The 27,157-nt window shown below is 47.9% G+C and overlaps 8 protein-coding genes across 8 annotated transcripts; 4 read left to right on the top strand and 4 right to left on the bottom strand.

Annotated features, from left to right (window-relative positions):
* Positions 1 to 387: 387 nt before the first annotated feature.
* Positions 388 to 8,824, top strand: gtb3 (glycosyltransferase family 4 protein; the record flags this gene model as incomplete). Its single annotated transcript, XM_057091148.1, has 3 exons — positions 388 to 453; positions 520 to 609; positions 668 to 8,824. 3 exons carry the CDS (start codon positions 388 to 390, stop codon positions 8,822 to 8,824), a joined length of 8,313 nt encoding a protein of 2,770 aa, XP_056945889.1.
* Positions 8,825 to 9,273: 449 nt separating this feature from the next.
* dapB (dipeptidyl aminopeptidase dapB) lies at positions 9,274 to 12,153 on the bottom strand (the record flags this gene model as incomplete). Its single annotated transcript, XM_057091147.1, has 4 exons — positions 9,274 to 9,395; positions 9,456 to 9,725; positions 9,775 to 10,421; positions 10,466 to 12,153. The coding sequence occupies 4 exons, from the start codon at positions 12,151 to 12,153 to the stop codon at positions 9,274 to 9,276; spliced, it is 2,727 nt and encodes a 908-aa protein (XP_056945888.1).
* A 644-nt stretch (positions 12,154 to 12,797) lies between these two features.
* On the bottom strand, positions 12,798 to 14,125 carry N7483_007709 (Zn(II)2Cys6 transcription factor domain-containing protein; the record flags this gene model as incomplete). The annotated part of the gene is made up of 3 exons (XM_057091146.1): positions 12,798 to 13,173; positions 13,304 to 13,992; positions 14,060 to 14,125. The coding sequence occupies 3 exons, from the start codon at positions 14,123 to 14,125 to the stop codon at positions 12,798 to 12,800; spliced, it is 1,131 nt and encodes a 376-aa protein (XP_056945887.1).
* A 1,675-nt stretch (positions 14,126 to 15,800) lies between these two features.
* Positions 15,801 to 17,763, bottom strand: N7483_007708 (chaperonin-containing T-complex subunit CCT4; the record flags this gene model as incomplete). The annotated part of the gene is made up of 7 exons (XM_057091145.1): positions 15,801 to 16,658; positions 16,723 to 17,295; positions 17,350 to 17,379; positions 17,431 to 17,460; positions 17,531 to 17,553; positions 17,615 to 17,666; positions 17,716 to 17,763. The coding sequence occupies 7 exons, from the start codon at positions 17,761 to 17,763 to the stop codon at positions 15,801 to 15,803; spliced, it is 1,614 nt and encodes a 537-aa protein (XP_056945886.1).
* A 324-nt stretch (positions 17,764 to 18,087) lies between these two features.
* Positions 18,088 to 19,604, top strand: rpt1 (proteasome regulatory particle base subunit RPT1; the record flags this gene model as incomplete). Its single annotated transcript, XM_057091144.1, has 5 exons — positions 18,088 to 18,182; positions 18,263 to 18,377; positions 18,440 to 18,669; positions 18,724 to 18,885; positions 18,932 to 19,604. The coding sequence occupies 5 exons, from the start codon at positions 18,088 to 18,090 to the stop codon at positions 19,602 to 19,604; spliced, it is 1,275 nt and encodes a 424-aa protein (XP_056945885.1).
* A 735-nt stretch (positions 19,605 to 20,339) lies between these two features.
* On the top strand, positions 20,340 to 22,671 carry N7483_007706 (succinate dehydrogenase flavoprotein subunit; the record flags this gene model as incomplete). Its single annotated transcript, XM_057091143.1, has 6 exons — positions 20,340 to 20,381; positions 20,458 to 20,512; positions 20,585 to 20,661; positions 20,725 to 20,888; positions 20,976 to 22,364; positions 22,452 to 22,671. The coding sequence occupies 6 exons, from the start codon at positions 20,340 to 20,342 to the stop codon at positions 22,669 to 22,671; spliced, it is 1,947 nt and encodes a 648-aa protein (XP_056945884.1).
* Positions 22,672 to 23,562: 891 nt separating this feature from the next.
* Positions 23,563 to 25,155, top strand: N7483_007705 (uncharacterized protein; the record flags this gene model as incomplete). Its single annotated transcript, XM_057091142.1, has 1 exon — positions 23,563 to 25,155. One exon carries the CDS (start codon positions 23,563 to 23,565, stop codon positions 25,153 to 25,155), a length of 1,593 nt encoding a protein of 530 aa, XP_056945883.1.
* Positions 25,156 to 25,507: 352 nt separating this feature from the next.
* On the bottom strand, positions 25,508 to 27,060 carry N7483_007704 (argininosuccinate lyase ARG4; the record flags this gene model as incomplete). The annotated part of the gene is made up of 3 exons (XM_057091141.1): positions 25,508 to 26,016; positions 26,081 to 26,911; positions 27,006 to 27,060. 3 exons carry the CDS (start codon positions 27,058 to 27,060, stop codon positions 25,508 to 25,510), a joined length of 1,395 nt encoding a protein of 464 aa, XP_056945882.1.
* Positions 27,061 to 27,157: the final 97 nt, after the last annotated feature.

Here is a 27,157-nt window from a genome sequence, read left to right as displayed (position 1 = left end):
CATGTCAGAGACTTTGTCATCAATTGAATTACCATCGTCGGACAAGGGGTTTCTGCATTCGCCTGTTAGAGAGAATCAAAAAGAGAAAAGTGGACATAACTCGCGCATGGGGCTTGGCTATTTTGGTCTACATGAGCCGCACTAGCCATGCCATTTGACAGGTGATCATTTTGGAAGCCTGATTTTGTCAAATGGCCTTGGCGATATGCCAATTCGATCATTTTCCTCAGCTCAACAGCCCAAACTGCGATAGTAATGGGTGCTTTTCTCGAAGACATCAAGATGACATTTTCATGAATATCTGCACAAACGAAAAGTTTGGAGGAGAGGGAATCTGGAATTAACCCCGTCGGAGGTATTATATCAGCACTTTGCCTTGGCATCAAAATGACCAAAGTTCTCCCCGTACATCCCGTGGGTTGGGATGAGATGACAAGCCATTGGTGGCAGTTTGTAAGATGACCTCTTTTGTATCTGTGTATACTATTTTTGATTGGAGAAGGTATTAACATGCTCAAGGTCACAATTGGTGTGATGGTTACTTCTATAACCATCGGATTAGTATACATTTTTTGGTCTACAACAAAGAGGATCCTCAAGCACTACAAGGTACAGTCTAACAAGACTAACAACAGAATATGGCGAGCATTTTCTAACCATTTATTAGCTAAAGCTGCATCCAGAGATCGTCTCTTTACAAGTTTCTCAGCAACTTGCCAAACTTGCAACGCTACAACTTAATCTGAATGCCATCAGATCTGAAAATCACAAGCCATCCTCTTTTGGCGTCTATCTGGGAGGCTTTGAGAGTCCATCAACAGCATCACAGGAGCGGATTCTCAACCAGTGGGATCTTTTAGTTGTGGATCCTCTTCAATATGGGGTCCCAGAGGCCATTTCAGCCCACAAAAATCATCTAGTACTGGGTAGGCTAGATTTGGCTCAACTTGCCTCGCCCAAGAACTCTGATCTAGCCATCATTGAAGCCATCCAGACATGCCTTCTCCAGAGATTCTGCAATACTGCATTCAGCGGAGTTCTTTTGGCCAATTGGGAAGATGCCCTCACTGCAATTGTTCAGCAGCAACTCTTCGAGGCCTTGCATAGCCTACAGTTGGATGTGTATCTGGAGACTCACCCACCGGACTTCTTGAGAAATCGACATGTATTAAGTAGTGCTGCTATAACTGGGTTGGTCATCCGCAATGCCAGTATCTTACCTTACGGCGAAAAGAGAGATCATTTCCAGATGTCGAAACTTCAACCAACTATCAAAGCTTTCGTTTCCGAGGCCTGTACAAGAGAATTTGTGGTCGCTGCCTGGGAAACAGTGAACGAGGATGTGACAGTTCCTAATGCGGTTGTTCGTCGATCACTTCAATGGTGCAATTTCTACAGTATACTGCCATGGATTGGAACTGATTCAGCACTTTACAACTCCAAGTTGAATGTTCCAGTCGTCGAGCCACTTTCAGCTTTTAGTTGGCTAGGAGAAGCGAGAGTTATGGATTTTCACGAATCCTGGCGCTCGAATCTTAAGATTTCTGCTGTCTGTGATCAGGGAATCGGATGGGATACTCTTCTACGGATGTTTCCTTCAATAAAGAGTTATCTTCAATCCGCTGGGAGCGAGCCAAAATCTTCTGAAGAGGCAATATTCAGTTTACCTGATTCTCAAGAATGGATGGCACGGATCGGATCACAGGGAAGCCCACTATCGGCCACAATGGCTGGCTGTGTTCCCGTGGGCTCTGACTCGAATGAAATTGCATTTTCGAAAGTTCTGAAATCCCAACAACACCTAAAAGAGCTGAAGCTTCTCCAGCCTGTTCCTTCTCAAGAAGTTGAGAAAATTGGAAAATCTCTCCGGAGCTTTCAGCTCACTATCATCGATGATCCCGGTGTCGATACTGCGATTGAAGAGCTTTCTGATTTTGCGCTGAATGGATCACTAGATGTGTATTTTTCACTGGACTCTGGTCTGCGAAAGAACAAGGATCATCGGTTCTGGGCAGTCTCTCAGCTCAGGAATGATGGCGCTGAGATTTTTGTTTCCAAGAACGCACAAGACATAGCTGGAACTGTTCTTCATACATTTCTTTCCGGAAGAGGGTTTTCTCGTCATACTTGCTTCCAAATGGAAACTGATCTGGCTAGATGGTTGAATGATCTCGCTCCGGGTACTGCTCTGCCTCGTCGGCTTGTTCAGGATATCGATGCTCTGAGTCCTCAGGAAGGATTGATGCTCCTTCAGAATTTGTCACTAAAAGATGTGAAAGATGTCATTTCAAGCCAAATATGCTCTCTCATTCGTACAAAGCTCATCGATGCTGCTTCTGCAACGCAACTCAAGGAGCTTGACACGGTCGGCTTTCTCGAACAGTCTATCTCACCAGAGAGTCTTGTCAGGAACCGAATCAACTGGTACGAAGAACAACAATGCAAACACCCTTCTTTCGATACATCCCTGGCTTTTTTCAATGAGATTGATCGAATTTTCAATCAAATTTTGAGGGACGGTCGAGAAGATGACCTAGCGAGCATCTCAGAAGGGCTGTCTCAGCTAGTACAAGACGGGAAGATTGATGCTTATACTGATATGGCGGTTTTGGCGTTAATTTGCGCGGCGAAGAAATCCGCTTTTGACGAGATCTATACCGAAGTGACCGACCGGAACCCACTCTTCAACAACCAGTCGGATCAGGCTGCTGCATTCGCGGAGTCATTTGCGCTTGGCTCACGATGTGACGCATACTTCGGTGTATCCCCGAGTGTATTTGGAAAACTGCTTTCCGATCGATTTCGTGCTTATTATTCGGTACATCAACCGCCTAGCTGGGTCAATGGGTCACCTGAACTGGCGACTGCCTATGCTGGTGCCCAAATTGATGTCGATCCAGATGAAAAAGCCAAGCCGATGAGGCCTTATCAAAGGTTTACTTTCATGAGCGTTTTTGCCATTCCGGCCTTAATCGACGTGCTTCTTATCAGCTTCATTGGGCGGGGACTGTACTTGTCTGCTTATATGACTATCGAGGAGCAGGACAGTGCCACTCTGGCTTTGATGATCTCTCTGCTTCTATCCGGTGCCATTGGGACATGGATCTCCATTGGTGGCCATTACTACTTGATATCCATGGCTTTTGCTGCGGCGAACATGTTCGTTCTCATTCGCTTCGTTGCGGGGATTGCCATCACGCTAGCTGGAGGAATGATTGGGTTCATCGCAATCTCTATTGCCAGTAGCCCTCGAGCAGGTATTGTGTTTTATCTCTACCTAGTTTCGCTCACCATTTACTTTTGTACTTTCGCTGCACTCGCCACTTTCAGTTATCCTGGATCTGCATTCCTCTCGGGTCGCAAGGCGATCATCTTGTGCATCCCGCTGCTGTTTTTATCACCCATCATCACGACCTTTACGGGATATGACTCTGTTGTTTACATTTGTGCTTTATACGCCTTCGCAGGGGCACTTCTGTTTTGTCTGCGATCTACTCTCTCTAAGTGGATGACGTGGTACCAATTCATTCGATGCACCGATGATGCTGAAATTCGACAATGGTACATATCTGCGCACGGCGATGGCAATGAAAAGGCCTTCGCCATGATGAGCGATCCTGCTGTGCTCAAGCTATCTCGGGAGACCTTACTCCAGAATATCCACTTGGAGATTTCCTGTGGTTTCTTTTCTAAGAAAACAGACGACCGATTGGTCAAGGAACTTGCGCGCGACTGGGCATCTACAAACTTTCTTCTGGACTGGTATTGCCGATATGCAGATGTTTCAAGGCCAATCCCGTTCAGTTCAAGTTGGAACATTCAAACGAAAGTTGCTTTAGATACTTTGCGGAACTCGCAAAAGGGTCTTCGCTTGCACAACGCCTTCGTGCATTGGCGCCAGTCGAGCAACGAGATAGGCTGTGGCGTTTTGTATTTTGTTCTTGCTCTCCTTGACAAGTGGATCCAATTACTTTGTGGTGATAATCTGCTTGGGCTCACAGGAGCTGTGACGGATGCGAACCGAATGGCAGTCGGCCTCTCCATGGCATACTATCTCATTGGTGTTGTGTTGATAGACACCAAGGCTCAACAAGTCGATGATGCTCTTGGTAGTCAAGAGCCCACCGGGATCAAAACAGAGAAATACATCCGAGTGGTAGAAAAGAGATTTGTCCGATTTCGACGAGGAGTTTATAGGAGAATGCTCTTCAAATTTCTTTTGTGGCATGTCTGGAGTCTTGCGGTCGCGACAGCCCTCCTATGGACATTCACTTCTACGAAAGATGATATGATTATTTTCTTCGCTGGCGTGATTGCCTACACTGGTCTCCTCTGGTACCAATATAATAAGATATACGCTGGTCCTTACGCCTTGAAACCAGCCATTGTCGGCATATGTGCAGGCCTGCCAGTCGGAATCGCGTTGAAAGTTTGCCGGCCTGAATTTCTTTACTCTTCAGTAATTGGCCTTGGTGTCGCAGCCTGGACTGCTGCTTTGCTATCCTTGTGGAACGCAGGGATGGCCATGCCTTCCAAAAGCGTTTCTCCACTGAGTCTCGATAGAACCTTCCACGCTCTTACAGCTCCTTGGTCTGATCCTGAATGGTCGCAGCAAGAGCTTCAGAATTTTTTCGATCGCATCCTTTACGCATCTCATAATGGTCGCATTGGGATACACCCTGCAACTCATCCTGCTCTTGAGATCAAGGCTATATTCCAATCCCATACAAAGGATTCTGAAATTGGAGAAGCATTTCCACATTTCAAGGACATCATTGACTTGGTCATTTCATTGTGGGACCAAGAAGAAATCTGCGTGGAATTAGTGCCATATGGCTCCTTGGGTTCCAGCGGCATTCGAGCCTTGAGCTGCAACACAGAAGATCGTCTCATCGTGCTCGTCGGTGTCAGAGACTTGCATAGCCAAAGGCTTGATACCACAACCTGCCGAATAATCGCAAAAGCTTTGATTCACACTGTTGCTGAGATGAAGATGGGTATGTCCCATGAGCACGCATTGCTGACTGACACAATCATATCTGGTGGTATTGCGCATGGCATGGCTACAGAGCTTGATGAAGCAAACACCTCGGTCGTTTTACAATGGGCCAAGAAAGAGCTGCTCCGACAACTCTGTGTTGGGTATGATCCAGATATTCATTGGGACAAGCTGCCAGTCTATATTCGACGAATGCTGCTGGGTCGCTGTTTGGGACAACGAGTTGGCCTTTCTGAGGCCCACTGGGAGTGGCTTCAGCAAAATGCTTGTCAGTCTGACATGATTGATCTGGATACGCATATAGCAAGATGCAATCTCGGCGTGACTGTTGCGCTTGGTGTACTTGACTACTGTCAATCTGGCATGAGAGATACTGCGGCCAAGAAAGTTGCCGAGTGCCCTGAGTCCATGCCGTACATTCCCCGAACACTTCCTCTCCCACTCTCGCTGGTTCACACTCCCTTTAGCCTGGTCTATCACAAGCTGGGCACCATCATCAAGTTCGTCGTCATTGCACTTCTTGCAGATGCTGAGTTCCAAAAAGAATTTGACTTTGTTGTAAAGTCTCTTCCGATGATCATATGTGTGCCAGCATCATTCTTGCTGAGTACGACATGGAACTATGCCAAACTCTGTCAGGATTTCTGTTTGTCTCTTTTTCTATTCTATGGGCGCAGGAATGTCAAAAAACTATGGGATGAAACGAAAGGAGTCACCATAAATCTCGAAAGAAGCCGAATTGTCATTCAAAATCTCGAGGGGACTTCCACTGCCTTTAAACATGCTGAATGTGATGGTCGATTCAAGGTATATCAATATGCAGGCGACCATATTGTCGAACCGACAGAGTCAAAGCAACTCAAATACATCAGCGAGTACTCAAGTGATATGTTTCTCATTGCCAAGCAAGAGTTCAACGACAGCAAGCTGCTCAACGAGTACCACTACGACTATCCGACTCCTTCAAAGAAATACCTGAGGCGTGGAACTTCAATGACCAAGCGCATTCCGCTTGGCCGTCGATGTGTGCATGGCCAGAACCACCTTTTCAGTGTTCAATACAACAGCAAGGGTCTCATCGACACCGGGTCATACATGAAAGATGGCAACCTTGTCCGTTTCAAGTACCATCACCGGAAGAAGCCTGGATTCGAAGACCAGCTCCTTCGAGCCGAGTTTGTCTTGCCTCACGTCGCTTGTGCAGTAGCATGGTGTGCTTTACCTAGGCATCATCCTGAAAAAACCGATCGATGGGTTCCGCATTCGAAAGTCACCGAAGGAACGTTCATACAAGGTGCGGATGTTTTCATCAGTCGTTGGACATATGATCACAAGTTCCATCCAACCATATACACCACTCTCAACGGCAAAAGAGTGCAAACTCCTCCCATGATCGAGCATGACTTTCTGGGTGTCCTTGCGAAGCCAAAGTATACCAATTTCATGCACGAAAATCCTTTCCTGTCTTATGATCATCTCAAATTCAGTTTGTTCGCTCACCTACTTGGACTAACGAAGAAACGCTTCACTGTTTCATCCTCTAGCGCTCGATCTTTGATATGGAGGGCATGGAAAGATTGCAATGATCTGGACGGCATCATTGTTCGCTGGATGGATGACCAAATTCTGCGCAGAGACGAAGTTCTCGCTCCTTACTGGCGCAGCCGAGATTGGGGCAATCTCACTGCGGTAGAGAAGTATATGAATCTCCATGTCGATGCAATCATGGCGAGCGCGGATCTAGACGATGATGTATCCGGATGGACTCCACTGGCAGTGAAAATCAGTGACCTGTTCAACTTTGGACCTGGTGGCGATGCGGTGGTAACAACATGCTCAAAAGACTTCTCTCCCGACACCGACAACGCCCTGCATGTCATGGCTGCAGATACTGGGACATGGCCAAACGAAGGTGGAGGGGTCTCTGCTTGTCGGCGCGATATGGTCAACTCGTTGCGCACAATCAAATGGCACATGCTATGTGAATCAGCAAATGACTTCGGCATACCCAAACATCAAACTGAACGGAATATCCAGTCCTTGAAGATCATTCCACTTTGGGGATTGGATTTTCTCACCCCGACTCATGGCCTGTTTCAAAACAAGTTGGATGCGGAGGTGAACAATGCCACCACTTCCAGCGAACTGGATATCAAAATGAATTTCATTCCGATTCTGACTGCACTGGTCAAGGCAGCGCGAGCTGTGCATATCTCCAAGGCTGATATTCAACAAGCTACCAGAGCACTCGTCAATCTCAACACTTACTTTCAAGAATCTCGCCACTGGTCCCAAATCTGGACCAGTGAGTTCGTCAAGCAGGCTTGGCGAGATCTTTGGCTTAGTGATGAAATGCCAAATTCGATTCCATCTACAGCGTGGTTGGACACTGAACTACCAACTCTGACGTCTTTGAATGTTGCCCTTGAATTGTGGTATCGCTACCTTTTCATCTTCTCAATCCCAGTTCCAGAAAAGATTCCAGATGTTTTCCAGGCCTCACATCATAGTGTGAGTGCGTCGTATGGTGTGGTCTGTAAGTTGAAAGGAGGGTGCACTCTTCAAATCTGGGACCACGCCATCAGTTGGCGAGAAACAAACATCTGCCTCTCTTCTGCATTGTGCAAGTTGTCACCTTTTGTTCGGAATTCCCTTCTTGGCCTGATGCGCATCACATCAGTATTATCCCTCCACCACGCAGACGTGATTCTGCCCTGTGCGGATTTCTTCAACCCGGGCTGGGAAACTGAAATTGGTACTTGCCAAGGCACACTTGAGCACCGCAATACCTTCCTTCGTAAAATAGATCCTGTCGTGAATGGCATCACAGATATGCAAAAGTTCACTCCTGTCGACAAGATCAAGTCCCAGCGCCCGACAGTAACCATGTTGTCTCATGTGTGGTATGCCAAGGATATCAAGACCGCCCTACTTGCTGCCGACATCATCATCAATCAGTGGAAATTTGATGATTATCATCTGGAAATTTACGGTGCCATTGATAAAGCGCCAACCTACTCAACTGAGTGTCAAGAGATCATTGCATCCAAAGGTCTCCGTGGTAGAGTCACACTCCGTGGCACCGCGGATCCCATGAAAGTACTCGAAAGGACATGGCTTTTCCTCAATTCCTCACTTTCCGAAGGCCTACCTCTTGCACTCGGTGAAGCAGCTCTTACAGGTGCCCCAGTCGTCTGTACCGATGTAGGCGCATCTCTACGAGTACTTAGTGATCCAGATGATTTATCCCGCTTCAGTGCAGTGGTTGCTCCGAACGACGCCTTATCTCTCGCAAGGGCCCAGATTTCGATGCTCGCGTTGCTAGGCGAGTGGAGTCAGTACGCCGAGGATAGCGAACCTCCACCAATTCTCACTTCATCGCCCACACCCGAGGACGTATCCAAGATTACTCGGCGTATGTACGAGAAAAGTCAGCAAAGACGTGATTTGGGTATGAGAGCGCGCCAGATCGTACAACGATCTTTTAGCGGCGAGCGGTATCTGCGTGAGCATGAACAGATGCTGTGGATTGGTAAATTTACCAAGATGATGAGTGATCCAGGAGGTGCTACAACAGAGCCTGTGAAAGGACTGGACCAGGACAAGGCTCATCAGGAAGCCATTGCAGTTCCTCCCAAAGCGGTGCATCTCTGGCGTTCACCGTCCACAACGCTTGTGCAATCTGGGTTGAATTCTTTCTCGGTTTCCGGGAGGGAGCAGCCACATGGTCTGCGACGGGAAGATCTGGTTCAGTATTCGAACTCGGATGTGAGTTTGATTATGAGCCAGGATGTCCTTCGCTCTGGTATGCTTTGGAGTGGATAGCACTTGAGAGGGTTGGAACATCCGAAGTATCTGTGCGAAGGAAAGAAATTTTACACCATCAAGGAAGTTCTTGAAAGCACTCGGGGTTCTCAATTTCCTGTCCTTGGACATGGCGTTTTATCTTCCTTCCGAGTCTATTTCTACTTGTACATTTTTTATACAATTTCTGTGTTATTTTGTTCAATTATTTAACTGACCTGTGTTGTTCTACATTTCATCGTAGGCTTGAGCTTATTTCAACCGTGACTTAAAGCACTAGTCAGGCATTATTACTAGTAGTACTGATAGTATAGCATCCTGAGATGATCATACTACTAACACCAGCATTCAAGTTGACCTCAAGTTCGCATTTTAAGCAACTGGAAGCTAAACTTGAAGTTGAAGGGTTTCCCGGAAAATATGTGTATGAAATGAATAAAAACGCCAACTATGGACCAACAAGATCATGATCAAAGGATGCCAAGTGACAAAGACCGTCTAGCTCTATTCCATACAGAATCCTCCTCGGGCTTTGGATTCGCGATACGATGCCACTCGCCATTGAACGCATTAATGAGCCAGCTCGAGAGACCTAAAGTAATCATGATTAGTATGCAATTCACCACTGGAGTATGAATCAAGATTTACTCACGTTCATATACCATGGTCTGTGCATTATGGAAAATAATACTATGATCTGAATCAGGGAAGATTTGCATATCGTAGTTATCGATATTGCCAAAGTCCAGCCTATCGATGAGGGTGAGCGTATTCTGGAGATGTACGTTGTCGTCTGCGTTTCCGTGCATGATGAGGAATCGAACGTTCTGACCGAGGGATTGGACATCTGTGATTGTTGCGTTCTCGTAGCCGGATGGATTATGGTGAGGTGTGTGCATATAGCGCTCAGTGTAGATGGAGTCTGCCTAAGTTAATATTGTGTTTTTGCGAAGTAGCAGGGGTTTACATACCATAGAATCTCCAATCTGTGACTGGTGCAACAGCCATTCCGTATTGAAATGTTTGACCTGCATCTAGCTCGAGGACCTTCAATGTCATAAAGCCACCGAAACTCCAGCCCCAAATCGCCATACGACTTTTATCCACGTAGCTCTTGCTCGCATAGATCTTAGCCGCCTCAATCTGGTCGTGTGCTTCATAGTGGCCGAGATTACCACGGATGATGCACCGTGCTTTTCGCCCGATGTATCCTGTTCCGCGACCATCGACCGTCACGACAATGTATCCCAAGCTGGAAGCAATGTATGATTGAAAATCGACGGTAAATTTGCGGTCGACAGTCTGGGAGCCGGGTCCGGCGTACATATAGAAGAGAACAGGGTACTTCTTAGCGGGGTTGAAGTGTGGAGGTCGACGCTCTAGGACTTGAAGGGTGTAGCCATCGATTGTCACGTTGGTATAGATCTCGGCGGGGAGGGCGTATTGCTCAACCATCTGGGTAAGGCGGGTGTTCTCCTCGATAACAGCTTCATATTGAACCTCGTCACCCTCTGTGTTGATAATGGCTTGCCAGGGACGGCGGGTCCCTTCGAGCTGAGAAGGGCATAGCCGGTGCCATGGGAAAACGAGATTTGATAGTATCCAGGCTTGGAGGTATCTGTCAATGGACGCAAATCAGATCCATCAAGTTTCACTTGGTACACATGGCGCTGAGTTGGTGCCTCCTTTGTTGCAACAAAATACACAAGGTTATTCTTCAAATCAACAGCAGAGGGTGCAGCTACCACCTCCCAGTCTCCCTTGGTAAGCATGACAGGCGTCGAGCTATCAAGAGGGGAGAAGTAAGCCAGGTGGTCATAGCCTTCATAGATCACAGTATCAATGTAGCCATCCTCCGGTCGTCCGTTCTCACGGTCGGCAGGGATGAAGCGCGTGGACTGCGAAGGTTCAACCCAGCCACCATCGAGACCAGCGATGTCTTCGGATCGAACAAGTTTGCTAGATCTGTCCTTGGTGTCTACCAAGAAAATCTTGACAACGTCACTCTCTCTGTTGGTCTCTCGGATAAGAACCTTTCCATCGGAAGCCCAAACGACTTCAATGATGATACGATTATTGTCTTTGAAATCATCCGGCATAGTAATTGAGAAGACCTCTGCTTTCTCGACATCATAGAACTGCAAATGCACCACGGGATTCGGACTGCCAGGCTTGGGGTACTTGATCTGTCGAACCTCGGGGTAATTCTCGAGTCCAGGAAGTGGCTGTTTGCCTGAGGGACGGGACAGGTAATACTGGATAGGATATTCAGGCACCGCAGCTTCTTCCGTTCGCAAGAAAGCCAGGAACTTGCCTTCTTTATCCCACCAAGTTCCCGAGTTGCCTGAGAAGACCTCCTCCTCGTACACCCAATCCGGAACTCCGTAGAAAAGATCCTTATCACCGTCTGTGGTAATAGGAACAACCTGGGAAGAGGAAAGCTTGCGCAAGTACAGGTTATTCTCCCGAACAAAGACCACAGCATCCGACTGGGGCGACCAAGCAGCCAGCTGCACTCGGTCACTCAAGTCACTAGGATCCAGCGGCTCAGCCGTCTGGGTCTCCACATCAAAGATCCAGTATTTCCCATAGTACGAGTGTCTCCAATTAGACTGAATTGAAGAGGCAACGAGGACCTTCTTCATATTGGGACTCGGCCACGTCTTTGCGGGGGTGACATGCTCATTGTCCACCCTGAAGTAAGACTTCTGCATCAACACCCGCGCATCGAGACTATCCGCGCTTCCATTACGGTTGCGAATATCCTCAACACGTAGGTATCCCTCTCCACTCTCTCCACGCTCAACCAAGAGTCCATCTTCACCCTCTGGACCGGCAATCCACGAAATCGCATGCGATTGCGCGATCCAGTGACCCCTCAACACCTGTTCAAGAGTCACAGGACTTCCATAGCTAGTTCCACCCGTCGCGGAGTGCGGATCGTGGATGCTAACCGTCGAGACCGAGGAAAGGGCAGCGGAGTTCGGTCGTTTATGAGCGAGGAAGAGAACGAAAGCGAGTACCCAGCCACCGACGCAGAGTAAGCCGAGTAACCAGAGCACACGGCGCATGCTATTACTCGATGTGCCTTGTTTCTTAGTACGGGACGGTAAGAAAGGCTCATCGGAGCCGGGTTCGACGCCGTCTTCTAGATCGCGGTAGGGTTGTGCCTGGTTGTGGTCGTCTCTCTCGTCGGCCGCGGCCATCAGCTCTCCCTTGTGTGCTTCCATGAATGCGGCCGAGGCTACGGAGAGCCCTGAATCGGAGGATGTGTGTGAGGCGTAGGATGAGGATCGTCGGCGTGTCAGTGGAACTGATTCGGGTTGACCGTCATGGTCGAGCTTCCCCATGGTAGCTAATGTACTCGGGCTCCGGAGATGGGGGAGGTTCCTGGCGGGTCTCTTCTTATCAGGGACGAAGAAGTGTGGATCCCACCTAGACACTCTAGAGATAAGAATGCCTGAAGGGATGAATTGATCAATATTTTGAACAGTAGAAATACATAAGAGCTTCAAATGTTTATTCAAAGATCTTGAATTATGAGAAAAGGGGAATGTATAGTGAAAGGGTGAAAGTGGAAAAGGAAACCCTTAAGTTCGGAGAGGGGATTTACCCCGAGACAAAGACAATTGACTCTTATTGACAACTGTTTTGGGACTGAGTGGCGTTATTCACCATTATGCTAATAGTGTTCCAATATTAACTATTATGATTTGTGATAAAATATTATAATAATAATTCACATCAAATACTTCGACTAGTAGCAAGCTCATTCAAGTTGTCATATATTGTGAATTCAATTTGTTGACCTGCAATCGCTCAATGTATACTCCGTATAGATGTCGAGTCCCTGTCAACATCAAACCAAATAACCTCAAATAGCCAACCCCAAGGCATAATAGCCAATACAAAAACGCCAATTAATGATCATAATAAAAAGAATGAAGGTATCAAAATAAAATCGAAGAATCAGAAAATCAAAAACCTCCAGGGCTTATAACTCAACCACTCGTCCAATCCATTCAATCATATCCATCCACTCCAAGGGAATAGTAGAGCCGAATTTCCGAATAATCCCAAGAACTAATCGTTTGCCTGAATCTCGAGCAAACCATTTTTGAGAAGAGAGATGTCGATCCAGGCCGTGGAACATGATAAAAATCAGGGCTGTCCATTCGCCTTGTCGAGCTAGGTTTATGAAATCGTCGCTGACTCGGATGGGCCATACCAGACTACCTTGTCCTGATGGCCATGTTTCCAGACTTCGGAGGAGTAGGTTATATGTATCGCGGTAGATTTCGATATGTGGACCAGAACTGGATTCGATGATAGGAGGTAGGGTGCGGAATTTCATTAAAATATTTCTGAGTCTGTTAGTATCAATTTGACAAGAAGGGGTGTAGTATGTGGAGGCTTACTGGTGTAATTTGACCAGGCTAGGATCCTCACTATGATGATTGTTAGTCATTGCTCATGATAAATAGAAGAAAAGATACTCACTGTGCTCGGGCCAGTACAAGTCGATCACTTCCATCTCGATATACCCAATCATCCACCCAACCTCGATCCGGTCCAACCATCTGAACCCATAGAAAAGCCGCTCCACTCAAAATAGATCTAAGTGTCTCAATCTCATTTAAAGGATCAACAGGAGTATCATCCCAGCAGAGACTCGGGTAAGCAGTGACAAGCACCAGAATAATAGATGAACAAATAAAAGAAGCTTGAATATTCTGTGGATTGGTCGCAAGATCTTGCCGCAGACCAATTGTCGCATGAGTCTGGTATGTTAAAGCAGTCTCCAGCCAGCTGGGGACTTCACCATTATCGCGTTGTTCAGAAGCAATATGAAGGGCTGCTACTGCGAGCAGACCATCCATGACGAAATCATAATTCACTGCGACTTTTGGGATTTTATCCACCCAAAAGGAACGGTCGTCTTTATTTCTTGATATAGATGGGAGTGTTGATTCGCAGGCATGATGGAACAGGGCCATTTCCTTCAGTCGAGGGAGTCGAGAGAATGTATCTATGTCAGAGACACTGGAGTGAGATGATGCTCTTTCGGATCCGCTGTTCCTTGGTGAGCTCCCTGTGGAAGCGGGTCGTTTTCTTGGTCTGGGCGCAACATAGATACATGATAATCCGCGTCGTACGCAGAGACTGCATGTTGGTTGTAATTCGTCGCACTAGAAGTAGTGTTAGACATGGACGTGTCATATAGAGGATCAGGTTTAATGGTAGTATCAGACTTACCTTGACATGGCGCTCTTTACATTGGACGCAGCCGCGTCTGGACTTAGTGTGGCATCGTCGTGGCATCGTGTTGGTGGAATGTGAAGTTTTACAGGTGACGTGAATCTGGAGATTTCATGGGCTTTTCAGGCGTGATAAAAAAGGTCGGGGCTTGGGGGCCAGAACGGATGAAATGTGAGTTATGCGACTTATGTCACTAGAAGAAATTGGAGTGGGGGATTTTTCACAAGGTTGAGGATCTACACTGGCATTCGGGGGAAGCATGTAGATATGAAAAAGGACAACTGGTCTTGATTTGAATGATTTGCACTAACTTGAAGGCGAAGATCAAGCCCTAGCGGGATGAAGGCAATTTAATGTGCAGAAGGATTCAAGAAGGATTAAAGCTACAGTAGTTGTTTATTTCTATACTCTGTAGAAAAGGAACGAGATGTTCTGATTGGGCTGACGTCAACTTATTGATCGACGAAGATGCCAACATTCAAGTTGAAAGGGGCTAAAAGTCGCATCCAAAGATGATCAATTTGATTCTTCTTGTAAATAGAATGGGGACAATGCTTCTAGAAATTGCCTATTTGGGAAGACCCTGACCAAGCCTAATTAGGATAACATGGGGCTCCCTAAATCCCCGACTATATAGTGATGAATTATTATAAACCTGAAACAACCATGGCAGATATACAAAATTTAATAAAACCATGTGAAAAAAACGTTCAAAGTATTTACAGAGTAAGATTCATGAAATAGTCAGTGAGGGCGACTGAGCGTTATGATATGTGTTGATATTGGTCAATTTGGACGTTGATGCAGAATCGCCCAAATAGGTTTAGGGTAGAATAATAGATTACCCGATTCGGTATCTCCTATTAACAATCAAGTGGAAATTTATATCCTCATTCATCGTTGACTCTAAAAAAAGATTCATTTAAGATTGAGATCAATCTATCAAAGTAACTCGTTTCATCTCAATACCTTTCATGATTTGCAGAAATCGTGCCATTTGTGGCGAAGTTAGATGTATTCAAGTTTCTACCGGATCAACAAACCGAGTTACTATACATAGTTCACTTCAAGTAGGCCTTAATTAAACTACCTAGGTACTATGTAGTACTCTTGGACTAAATAAGTCGTCAAATTATTAGACCTTATAAGCCCACCTGTCAGGTGGGCAGGGTCTATACAGGTGACCACTTGTTACTACCCCATTACTACAGGACCCATAGGGCCAAGAATTCCTGGGAATCACTCCCCACATGGTATGTTCTTATGTCGGCATTTGCTGTACTCTAGTCTCCAAATAGCATCCACTTTGTTCATTCCCAGGTGACTTATTTGCAGACGTGCCCGACAAGCATTCCACGTTTCAACGTCCCGTCCACGGGTGCCCAAGTGGTTCAAGTTTCGTGCTGATAATTATAGATATCCTAGTTGGTAGGAGCACCCTAGGACATCTCAAGCATTTTAATCATTTTCAAGTTCTACATGGAGCAACTCATTAGTACTACCATGCAATATTACATAGTAGCAGTGCTAACTGGCACTTGAGTCTACCTGGTATCTGGTATGACTAGATACCCACTTGATCCTTGATCCATCAATCCTTGAAGACAGGTCGAGTCTAGATTTACATAATTCCACTGGGGATGCACAGGCCAAGTCTATTCCAACTCGATAATTTTTTTTTTTGATAATTACTCGTTGCGATCAATCGCATTTCATCATACATCCCTGTGCGAGTCTTTTACCGCGACAGAGCAATGTCATCAATTCTCATGATCATCTTCACCGTCTCAGCGGCCAGCTCAATAGCACTGGTGCTGACCAGCAGAGGCTGCAAAATGTTCTCCTCAGTGATATCATCCTTGACACCTCCGCTGCGGATGCTGACACCAGCATTGTGCTGGCCCTGAGCGTGACGGTGACGCAGCTCAGTGACAACCTTGATCGAGTTCAGACCGGCGTTCTCAGCAAGAGTGGTAGGGATAACCTCCATAGCATCAGCAAATGCCTTCCAGCAGATAGACTCTGTGCCAGTAAGCTCACGGGCCCGCATGGCAAGAGTGTGAGCCACCTCGACTTCAGGAGCACCACCACCAGCAATCAGGGCACGCTTCTTAACGAGACAACGGATAACGCAAAGGGCATCGTGCAGAGAGCGCTCGGCTTCATCCAGGATAAGGCTGTTGGCACCGCGGGCGACAATCGACACGGTCTGGTTGGTGGGGGTAGCGGCGGGGGATTTGATACCGGTGACCTTGACGTAGCGGGCACCGGAGGCCTGAACCTCCTCGACGAGATCGGCGGTACCGAGCTTGTCCTCGGTGAAAGAGTCGACGTTGGCGACGGGCTTGCAGCCAAGAGACTTGCACAGGAACTCAACCTCGTCACGCTCGATATCCTTGATGGCGAGAATCTTAAGGCGAGAAAGGAAGTGGAGGGACAGGTCGTTGACGGCGTCACGGAGGATGGACTTCTGAATCAAAAGCACGTTACACTTGGTCTTCTGGATCTTCTTAACCATGTTAAGCAGGTATTGACGCTCCTCCTTCAGAATCTTGTCCATCTGGCGGTAGTCGTTCACAACAATTTGGTTCTCCATCTGGGTTAAACAGTTAGCATTGACATTCAATCCCCCCCACGTTTTTCATAGCTGTAATTCATACATCAGGCTTAGGAGGGCTCAGCTGGAATTGAATAAGACCGATACGGGCCTTCTCAATTCTTGTGGGACCACCGCTGCTCTTGATAACGGGCTGGTTCAAGACCAGACCATCAATCATCTCACTGTCCTCAATGGTACCGCCAACCTTCTTCACTATCCGAATGTTGCGCAGGTCGACGTTCTCAGCGGTCTTAGGATCCACGACCTTCAACACGGAGTCAACGGCCATAGGGCCCAGCAGGCCAGAGTGCTGGGAAACAATCTTCGAGGAGAGGGAGGTCGAGGCAGCTTGGAGGAGGGTGGTGCGGTCGGTCAGGTTAATAGGGCGGGACATGTTATGGAGGATCTCGACAGCGGCAGTGGCGGCACGCTGGAACGACTCGGAGATGACGGTGGGGTGAATACCCTTAGAAAGCAGACGCTCAGCGGCACCGAGCAAGCTACCAGCAATAACAACAACAGAGGTTGTTCCATCACCGGCCTCAACATCCTGTGCAGCACTGAGATCGACCAGCATGCGAGCAGCGGGGTGCATAACGCTCATATCTCTCAACATGGTGTTTCCATCGTTGGTCTGCGGGGGGGTTAGTCGGGGAGATCGGCGAAAAGAATTGGGCGAGTTTCATACGATAATAGTCTGTCCCTTGGGTGTTTGGATCTAGATCTGAATTAGAAACACTTCCATCAGAAGGAATCGCGATAGACTCACCATCTTGTCCATACCCCTGGGTCCCAATGACTGTCCGATATGTTAGCCCCTCATCTCCGTATATGACCATGTTTTACTTTTCCTTCCTGGGTATGCATACTGTGCGAATAGCATCGGCGACAGCTAGTAGAAGAATGGGATTAGCAATGAAAGCCGGTTTAATAGAAGATCATCCAGAACATACCCCGAGCTGCAAGAATATTGGAGGCCCGCACGGCCATAGGCTTCTCCTTGTCCTGCTCGCTGTCAGAAATTAGATCACACACAAAGGTCCAGGGGTCGCACCTTGAAGGCGGCATTGCCAGATGATCCCTGAGCCACTGCGGTCGCCATCTTGAATGTTATTATTCAAAAGCAACCGATGTAAAAAGTCCAAAAAGGGGAAGTGGAATCGGCGGTGGTGGAGTGAACACACAGAAATTCTGCGAGGTTCTGGGGCGGTGATGAAGCTTGGCACTGATTAGTGAGTTGAGAGCTCGGGCACCGCAGCTCTCTGCTACATCACCATCACCATCCCATTACAACCATCCACCTCGAATCTTTGCCATTCCAGTATTCTTCAACTGGTTTTTTTCAGAATTCTAATCTTACATCCCTTTTTCTTGTCCCTTCTCTCAATCCTTGGTCCTCAGCCCGGGGCTGTCAACACCTTTCAGTATGCCTAGCGCCACGGGACAGAACTGGGAGAAGTACCAGAAGAACTTCGCGGACGATGAGGAGCCAGAGAAGAAGATCACACCCCTGACAGATGAGTAAGTTACACTGGTCCCGGGATCGCCAAAGCTTTTTGTGTCTCGATCGCTCAGTGATGGATCCGCTGACGTCGTCCTAGTGATATCGCGGTACTCAAGACCTACGGCGCTGCCCCCTACGCAAACGCGCTCAAGAAGCTCGAGAAGGATATCAAGGATAAACAAGCAAGCGTCAACGAGAAGATTGGTGTGAAGGTGATTATACATTCAGCTATTTTGATCCCTTTGAACGCGGCTCAAGCTTATACCTACCCCAGGAATCCGACACTGGTCTTGCACCTCCACATCTCTGGGATGTTGCTGCTGATCGACAACGGATGGCCGAGGAGCAGCCACTTCAAGTAGCTCGCTGTACGAAGATTATTTCAGATGAGAAGGACTCAGACAAGAGCAAATATGTCATCAACGTCAAGCAGATCGCCAAATTCGTTGTCAACCTAGGAGAGCGCGTGAGTCCGACAGATATTGAAGAGGGCATGCGAGTCGGGTAGGTTTTCTTTAAGTCTCACTACCCGGAATGGACGTACTGATGAAATAATAGTGTCGACCGGAATAAGTACCAGATTATGCTCCCTCTTCCTCCCAAGATCGATCCTAGTGTGACGATGATGACAGTCGAGGATAAGCCTGATGTGACCTACGGTGATGTCGGTGGTTGCAAGGAGCAAATTGAGAAGCTACGAGAAGTTGTGGAAATGCCTTTGTTATCACCAGAGCGTTTCGTGAACTTGGGTATTGACCCACCCAAGGGTGCCTTGCTATACGGTCCCCCCCGGTACTGGTAAAACTCTTTGTGCCCGTGCTGTGGCCAACCGAACCGATGCCACTTTCATTCGTGTTATTGGAAGTGAGTTGGTGCAGAAGTATGTTGGTGAAGGTGCTCGTATGGTTCGAGAACTGTTTGAGATGGCTCGCACCAAGAAGGCCTGTATCATTTTCTTCGATGAAATTGATGCTGTCGGTGGAGCTCGTTTTGATGATGGTGCCGGTGGTGACAATGAAGTTCAGCGAACTATGCTGGAACTGATTACACAACTGGACGGTTTCGATGCCCGTGGTAACATCAAGGTCATGTTCGCTACTAACCGGCCATCAACCTTGGATCCTGCGCTGATGCGACCTGGTCGTATTGATCGTAAGATCGAATTCTCTCTTCCCGATGTTGAGGGACGTGCCAATATTCTGCGTATTCACGCCAAGAGCATGTCTGTTGAGCGGGATATTCGATGGGAGCTGATTTCCCGACTATGCCCCAACGCAACCGGTGCTGAGCTGCGCAGTGTTGCTACTGAGGCTGGTATGTTCGCAATCCGTGCTCGACGAAAGGTTGCGACCGAGAAGGATTTCCTGGCATCGGTAGAGAAGGTTATCAAGGGTAACTTGAAGTTCAACTCAACAGCCACGTACATGCAGTACAACTAGAGATCTGGGCTGGTTCTGGCATGGGCATGGTGCATGAGGTTGTACGATCATTCTACTTTATGTTTTCCCTTCTTCGCATGTTGTTTTAAAGAGGTTAAACCTTCAACAGTGGATGAATTTATAATTGACCATACTTTCATCTATGTATTTTTCTGTAGTTTGTAGATTGTTTAGATCTGAATCCTAGGTAACATGGGGACCAATAAAGATGCTGGGGTCTCCGGAGATGGAGAAACATGGTTCCGGGGAAACATGGGATGATCGTATATCCGGGGAAAGGGAGATACCGTAGATCGGGTAAAAGGGTTGCTTGAGGATTGAACAATTCAATATGATCAATTGAAGATAAGACTGAAATATACAAGCTCAGGTATAGTCATAGTCGTAGTTTACTCCCAATTGGATTTTCAAAGGAAACAAAACCCCATCAGACCAAACTAAAGCTCTACGAAAATGAAACTCACGTGACATCCGGGATGCCCGAGGCAAGTCACGACGCACGAAAATGAGCAGGACCCGAGTTAACCAATCATACCTCGTTCAATTGTAAAAAGCTGGAGATTAGGTCAGCACGAACTGCCATCTGCAAGCCGAATTCCATCGCCGAAGTTGCCCTTCTCTGAAAGGAAGTTCTTCCACCTCTCCCCTCTACCAATCTTCAATCCCCACCGTGAAACCGGTGTTGTATTCTTCTTTCGGGTGTTCAAGGGTTTAAACCTCTTCGGACCCGTCATAATGAGCTCCATAAGCTTGCGGAGCTTGGCTCCTGCCTCCAAGGTGAGTAGCCGACTTGCGATGATTTTCGGCCCGGGTGCGACGGTTCAACTGACCGAGAGTTATGATGAAATTATAGGTTTCCCGTGTCTTGCGAGACCAGAGACGTCTTTTCTCCTCATCCCGCGCTGCTGGTATGCATTGAGATCCTTTCCGCTCGTTACCACGTCACCTCGTCATGACCAACTGATCACCATCATTCATAGCCCGTATCTGGACTGGCAACAACCCTCTTCGCGCCAAGGCCGCCAATGGCTACATCTCTGAGAAGTACCCCGTGATTGTAAGCCAATGCTGCTGCGGAAATGTGTTTGATCGTGAAAAAGGAGATTCTGACTAGCAATAGGATCACGAGTACGATGCCGTCGTTGTCGGTGCTGGTGGTGCCGGTCTGCGCGCTGCCTTCGGTCTGGCTGAGGCTGGTTTCAACACTGCCTGTGTTTCCAAGCTTTTCCCTACCCGTTCTCACACTGTCGCTGCCCAGGGTGGTATCAACGCTGCTCTTGGAAAGTAGGTTTTCTTTTTATCTTGCCCTAAAAAGGATCTTGATATGGGATCTGGGAAGAGTATTCGATCAGCAAACTAACAAGTCTTTAGCATGCACGAGGATGACTGGAGATGGCACATGTACGATACCGTTAAGGGTTCCGATTGGCTCGGTGACCAGGATGCTATTCACTACATGACCCGTGAGGCTCCTGCCTCCGTCCGTGAGCTCGAGGGTTACGGTTGCCCCTTCTCCCGTACTGAGGATGGCCGTATCTACCAGCGTGCTTTCGGTGGTCAGTCCAAGGATTTCGGTAAGGGTGGTCAGGCTTACCGTTGTGCTGCTGCTGCTGATCGTACCGGTCACGCTCTGCTCCACACCCTCTACGGCCAGTCTCTGCGCCACAACACCAACTACTTCATCGAGTACTTTGCCCTCGATCTCCTGATGGAGGATGGTGAGTGCCGCGGTATCATTGCCTACAACCAGGAGGACGGTACCCTGCACCGTTTCAAGGCCCACCACACTGTTCTGGCCACCGGTGGATACGGACGTGCCTACTTCTCCTGCACTTCTGCCCACACTTGCACTGGTGACGGTATGGCCATGGTTGCCCGTGCTGGTCTGCCTAACCAGGATCTGGAGTTCGTCCAGTTCCACCCCACTGGTATCTACGGTGCCGGTTGTCTGATCACTGAGGGTTCTCGTGGTGAGGGTGGTTACCTCCTCAACTCCGAGGGTGAGCGTTTCATGGAGCGTTACGCTCCTACCGCCAAGGATCTGGCTTCCCGTGACGTTGTCTCCCGTTCCATGACCCTGGAGATCCGTGAGGGCCGTGGTGTTGGTCCCGAGAAGGACCACATCTACCTCCAGCTGAGCCACTTGCCCGCTGAGCTTCTCCACGAGCGTCTGCCCGGTATTTCCGAGACCGCCTCCATTTTCGCTGGTGTCGATGTCACCAAGCAGCCCATTCCCGTCCTGCCCACCGTCCACTACAACATGGGTGGTATCCCCACCAAGTACACTGGTGAGGTTCTTGATGTTGATGAGAACGGTAACGACAAGGTTGTTCCTGGTCTGTACGCTTGTGGTGAGGCCGCCTGTGTGTCTGTCCACGGTGCTAACCGTCTCGGTGCCAACTCCCTGCTCGATCTGATTGTCTTCGGTCGTGCTGTTTCTCACCGTGTCCGTGACATTGCCGCCCCTGGCAAGCCCCACAAGGAGCTGGCTTCCGACGCTGGTGCTCAGTCCATCCAGGACCTCGACTTCGCCCGTAACGCCGATGGTCCTAAGTCCACCAACGAGATCCGTTCCGCTATGCAGAAGGCCATGCAGACTGATGTCTCTGTGTTCCGTACCCAGGAGTCCCTTGACGAGGGTGTCCAGAAGGTCAACGAGATCGACACCTGGTACGACCAGGTCGGTACCAAGGACCGCAGCATGATCTGGAACTCCGACTTGGTTGAGACCCTTGAGCTCCGCAACCTGTTGACTTGCGCGTATGTATACCCTGACAACCCTGTGTTTTAACAGAAGTTTCCCTTGTCAGTTGAGTTTCTTTTTGCTAACTTGCTATTTTTCTATAGTACCCAAACCGCCACCGCCGCCGCTAACCGTAAGGAGTCTCGTGGTGCTCACGCCCGTGAGGATTACCCCGAGCGTGACGACGTCAACTGGATGAAGCACACCGTCACCTGGCAGAAGAAGGCCCACGGCAAGGTTGACCTGAGCTACCGTGCCGTTGAGGCTAACACCCTGGACGAGGCTGAGTGCAAGCCCGTTCCTCCCTTCAAGCGTACCTACTAAACGCTTTGTCCCTACCTTGGAGTTGAAAGAAGATACCACGCCTTGATTCCAGATGCATGGTGACATTTGGTTTCAGGATAAAAGAAGGGGTATCGACGGAAACCATGAAAAGAGCATGCTTCTTATTATTTTTTTGACTGTGTTATTTTACCACCCTGTATAGCCATATTTCCTATTTCCTTTTAACTTACAGGCGAAAGTCGGTGTACTGAGTACTTTTTCCTCAGTTTGTCTGATATCAACTGGATTTCTTTTTTTTCAATCTGATTCATTGTCAGTATACTTATTTTGAGATCTTGATTTGATCTCACATTTGTAGATTTGAGGCTCAGAGAAATCCCTCGATGAGGGATGGATGTTTCGTCTTATTTCAAGGAGCCAGACAAAGAAGTCTGAGCCTCGTCATCTCACCGATGCGCATTGTATTGTTCTCTTTGTGCTGGAATCGGAATGTGACCGTAGCAGATAGTTTTCCCGAATATATCAATGACCTTTAACGGCTTGCCTGCCAGTCCTGGACAATGCTCCGGCTCATTTGACAAGGAGAAGTCGAAGTTGCTGCTTTGTTATTGTCGACAGGGTCTATAAATGAATCGAGACCTTAATAGAGTCAACGAGAACAAAGACAATACTCGTGGACATATATCGTTTAGGAAATTCCCCCGCTTGCCACTTTCGAGTCTTTTATGTTCAAATTCTCAGAGATGCGGCTCAAATGATCTATCTATGGCATCAATGTCATGACCTGGAGAGGTGGTTTGATCATTACTCTCATCTTCTGTCCTTACTCTTTTTCCCTCTCAACCACCGCTAGATTTTACGCACACTCAGACTGGTTTCCTGTTTACTTTCGTTAATTCCAACTACCGCGTCTATCAAATGAATTCTACAATGGATTTCCTAGCTCCGAGGGAGGATGAGACCTGTACAGGTGACAAGCTATGGTATTCATGTAGTGCTGGCGACTACAGTGGATGTTGCTCAAGCAACCCATGTACAACTGGCTCGTGTCCAGATGATGATACTGCAACCACCTCTACAGAAACAAAAACCACCAAGACCACATCGACTAAGACGACTAAGACTGACACAACCAAGTCTGACACAACTAAGACCGATACAACCAAGACCACCAGTGACAGTACCACTACCACCTCGACGTCCTCAAGTCTCACCACATTCCATACAACAACATCTAGCACCTCGACATCCTCTACTACGAGCATCGTGCAGATAACTTATTTACATCAGTCAACTACGGCCACATCAGCCACATCCACAAACACATCCGTCCATAAATCTACCAACTCAAGCAATCATGGAGCAATAATCGGCGGGATAATCGGAAGCATAGCAGGTCTTCTTGTTATTGTCGTCATCATCTTCTGCATCCGAAGACGCAGGCGATCAGCCAAAGAATCCTACGATCTCGGCTTCAAGCCCAAGCCCATCTCTGCCACAGACACGCACTACATCGGCTATAGCGGCTCAGATCCAACAACCAGCGCCTTCTACTCCAGATCCCCAATAGACTATCGCTGTAAGCATTTCCAACTGCTATCAATCCCATCCATTACTAATATCTCAGGTTTACCACGTCCATTATTCGACCGAGAAGCAAGTCACCTATCCTCATCCGAGCCAACCACATTATCCAAGCTTCTAGCACCACACAACAGCTCCAAAACCAGTCTAAGCACAAACACAAAAGTAGCAACAAGTACAACACTCACGTCTCCACTCCCAACACCAACACTACTCCCACCTCGAACCCAAAAACCAACACCCGAGTTACCAGATACAGGCCTAAACCGCCAACGTGTCGAACTAGCCTCATACTCCCAACGAGAACTGATAAACATCCCCCTCGATCAACGCATCCACCCCGAACCACAGCGTGACAAGGATCAGAAACCCGAATCACCGTGGGTATCTCCTTTACTATCTACTGGGTTCCCAGATACATCAGGTTCTGTGGATCAGATACGTAGTCCTGTTTCTCGAATGACGAATGATGATTCAGGACCCGTTATGAGTATGAGTCCTCCTCTCCTAGCACGGAGTACAGCTAGACAGCTTATTACGAATGATGGAGTTGTTCTTGGTGCGAATTTGGATCACTATTTTTCCTCTTCACCGAAGAAGGGATCTACTGAAAGTCAGAATGAAAAGAAGAGTCTTCCGAAAACTCCTGCAAAGGAGAGCCCGAAGCAAAGACCAAAGCCTGCTTCACCTCCTCAGGAACATATTATGAGCTTTATGAATTTCGAGGAGTCTATTTGTTCTGAGAACGAGGATCCATGTACACCGAAAAAGAACGAAAGCTCCCATGAAGGGACTTTCTTGAATATGGATTCGCCGCTTTCACCTAATGCTGAGGGTTTACCGGTTTATGAAGCTGGAGGGATTGACAGTGTTGCTGATAGGGATTTCAAGTCCCCGTCTAGGACTATGACTATGAGTGGGAGAAGAGGATTTCCTTGAGTTTGAAATTTCGTTGAAGTTCTTCAAGTTTTGTTCATATCAGGTGCTAAGACTTAATTTTCATTTGTTGTTGATTCAGTTCTTGATGTGATTTATTGATTGAACTATGAAAATTCCAAGATTTGATTGATCTCGAGATTCCAAGTTTAACTAGTATATTTCCCTTCCCTCCATGTATAACGCTAAGTTCTAGATTCTCTATCCTACCTAGGTAAAGATTACAGGTAAGAAATTAACTGAATCAGAAATCATATCTCATTTTGTCTAACCGAAATAACCCGAAACTAAACCGCTAGTATTTTTCATGGTATACTATATGCATAAAACTCCCTCCCCTCCCCCGTAGACTGATTTACAGCAACTTGCGCAGAACAGCAGTCTGCTCAATAACAGCCCGCTTGCTGGTACCACCAATAGCATCCTTCATCTCCACAGCACGCTCGTAGTCCAGACATTCCTGGACATCAGCGCCAAAGCGGGAATCAATACCCTGCAGCTGTGCCAGTGACAGAGTATCCATGGGGACATTGGTGCTCTCAGCCAGTTGGACGACACGGCCGGAGATGTGGTGACCCTCACGGAAAGGAACGCCCTTGCGGACGAGGTAGTCGGCGATCTCGGTGGCCAGCATCTCGGGGGCCAGAGCAGCGACCATCTTCTCTGGGTTGACGGACAGAGTGGACAGAACACCAGTAGCGATGAGGATACTGTCGCTGACGGTCTTGATGTGGTCGAGCAGGGGCTCGATACTCTCCTGCAGATCCTTGTTGTAGGTAGTAGGAAGACCCTTGATAGTCATCATCAGACCGGCCATCTGACCGAAAGCACGACCGGACTTTCCACGCAGAAGCTCGAGGGAGTCTGGACATAAATAGTTAGCATTTAAATCAATATTACAAAAACAAAAGATAGACTCATTACGTACCTGCGTTCTTCTTCTGAGGCATCAGCGAAGAACCAGTAGAGTACGCATCAGACAAGCGCACGAAACCAAACTCCAAACTACTGTAAATAATCAAATCCTCAGCCCAGCGAGAGATCTTCAGCATGAAAGAGCTACCCCACTGCATAGTCTCCATAGCAAAGTCACGATCACCGACGGTGTTCATAGAGTTGTACAAGATATCATCGAAGCCAAGCTCCTTAGCCATCATCTCACGATCAATACGGAAAGAGTTACCAGCGAGAGCACCACAACCAAGAGGGCTACGGTTAACACGACGGATAACCTCACGAAGACGCTGAAGCTCACTAGCAAAAGCAGTAGCGTGGGAGAGCATCCAGTGAGCCCAACGAACAGGCTGAGCCTTCTGGAGGTGAGTGTAACCCGGCATGAGGTAATCGATTTCCTGTTCAGCACGAGAAATGGAAACCTTAACCAGATCAGCAAGCTGGGCATCCAGCTTACGGAGCTCATCGCGCAACCACAAGCGCATATCCGTGGCGACCTGCTCATTGCGCGAACGACCGGTGTGCAGCTTACCACCGATTTCCTTGCCGATGATCTCACCGAGACGACGCTCATTGGCAGTGTGGATATCCTCGTCGTTGGGCTTAACGACGAAGGTGTTTGTCTCCCATTCCTTGGCGATCTGGACGAAGCCGCGCTCGATTTCGGAGAACTCGTGGGCTGTCAGGATTCCGTTCTTGGTGTTGGCGCGGGCGAAGGCGATTGAGCCGGCGATATCCTGCTTCCACATGATACGGTCGTAGGGGAGGGACTCATTGTACTGCACCATCAGGGGGTCGAGGCCCTCTGAATTATTTTTTTGGTTAGTGTGACTCAGTGCTTGGATTGGCGGGGTGGATGGATGGTATGGGAAGAGTTGAGGGGGGGGGGGGATCCTTACGGGTGAAACGACCTCCCCAGAGCATGTTCTCAGCGACTCCCTTAGTGTTGCTCATTTTGATGCTTGGAATGTGTTTTTTGAGAGGGATCAATTGGTGGTGTGATAAAGAGTAAGAGAAAGGGCGAGTTCACCATCTGTGGCTCATCCGATCA

The sequence above is a fragment of the Penicillium malachiteum genome, assembly GCF_028827825.1.
Source record: "Penicillium malachiteum strain IBT 17515 chromosome Unknown utg000003l:1.0-4950554.0:1.0-4952489.0, whole genome shotgun sequence".
Classification (NCBI taxonomy): Eukaryota; Fungi; Ascomycota; class Eurotiomycetes; order Eurotiales; family Aspergillaceae; genus Penicillium; species Penicillium malachiteum.
Note: the sequence above shows the minus strand (reverse complement) of the source record. Positions and strands in the feature narration are given on the sequence as shown.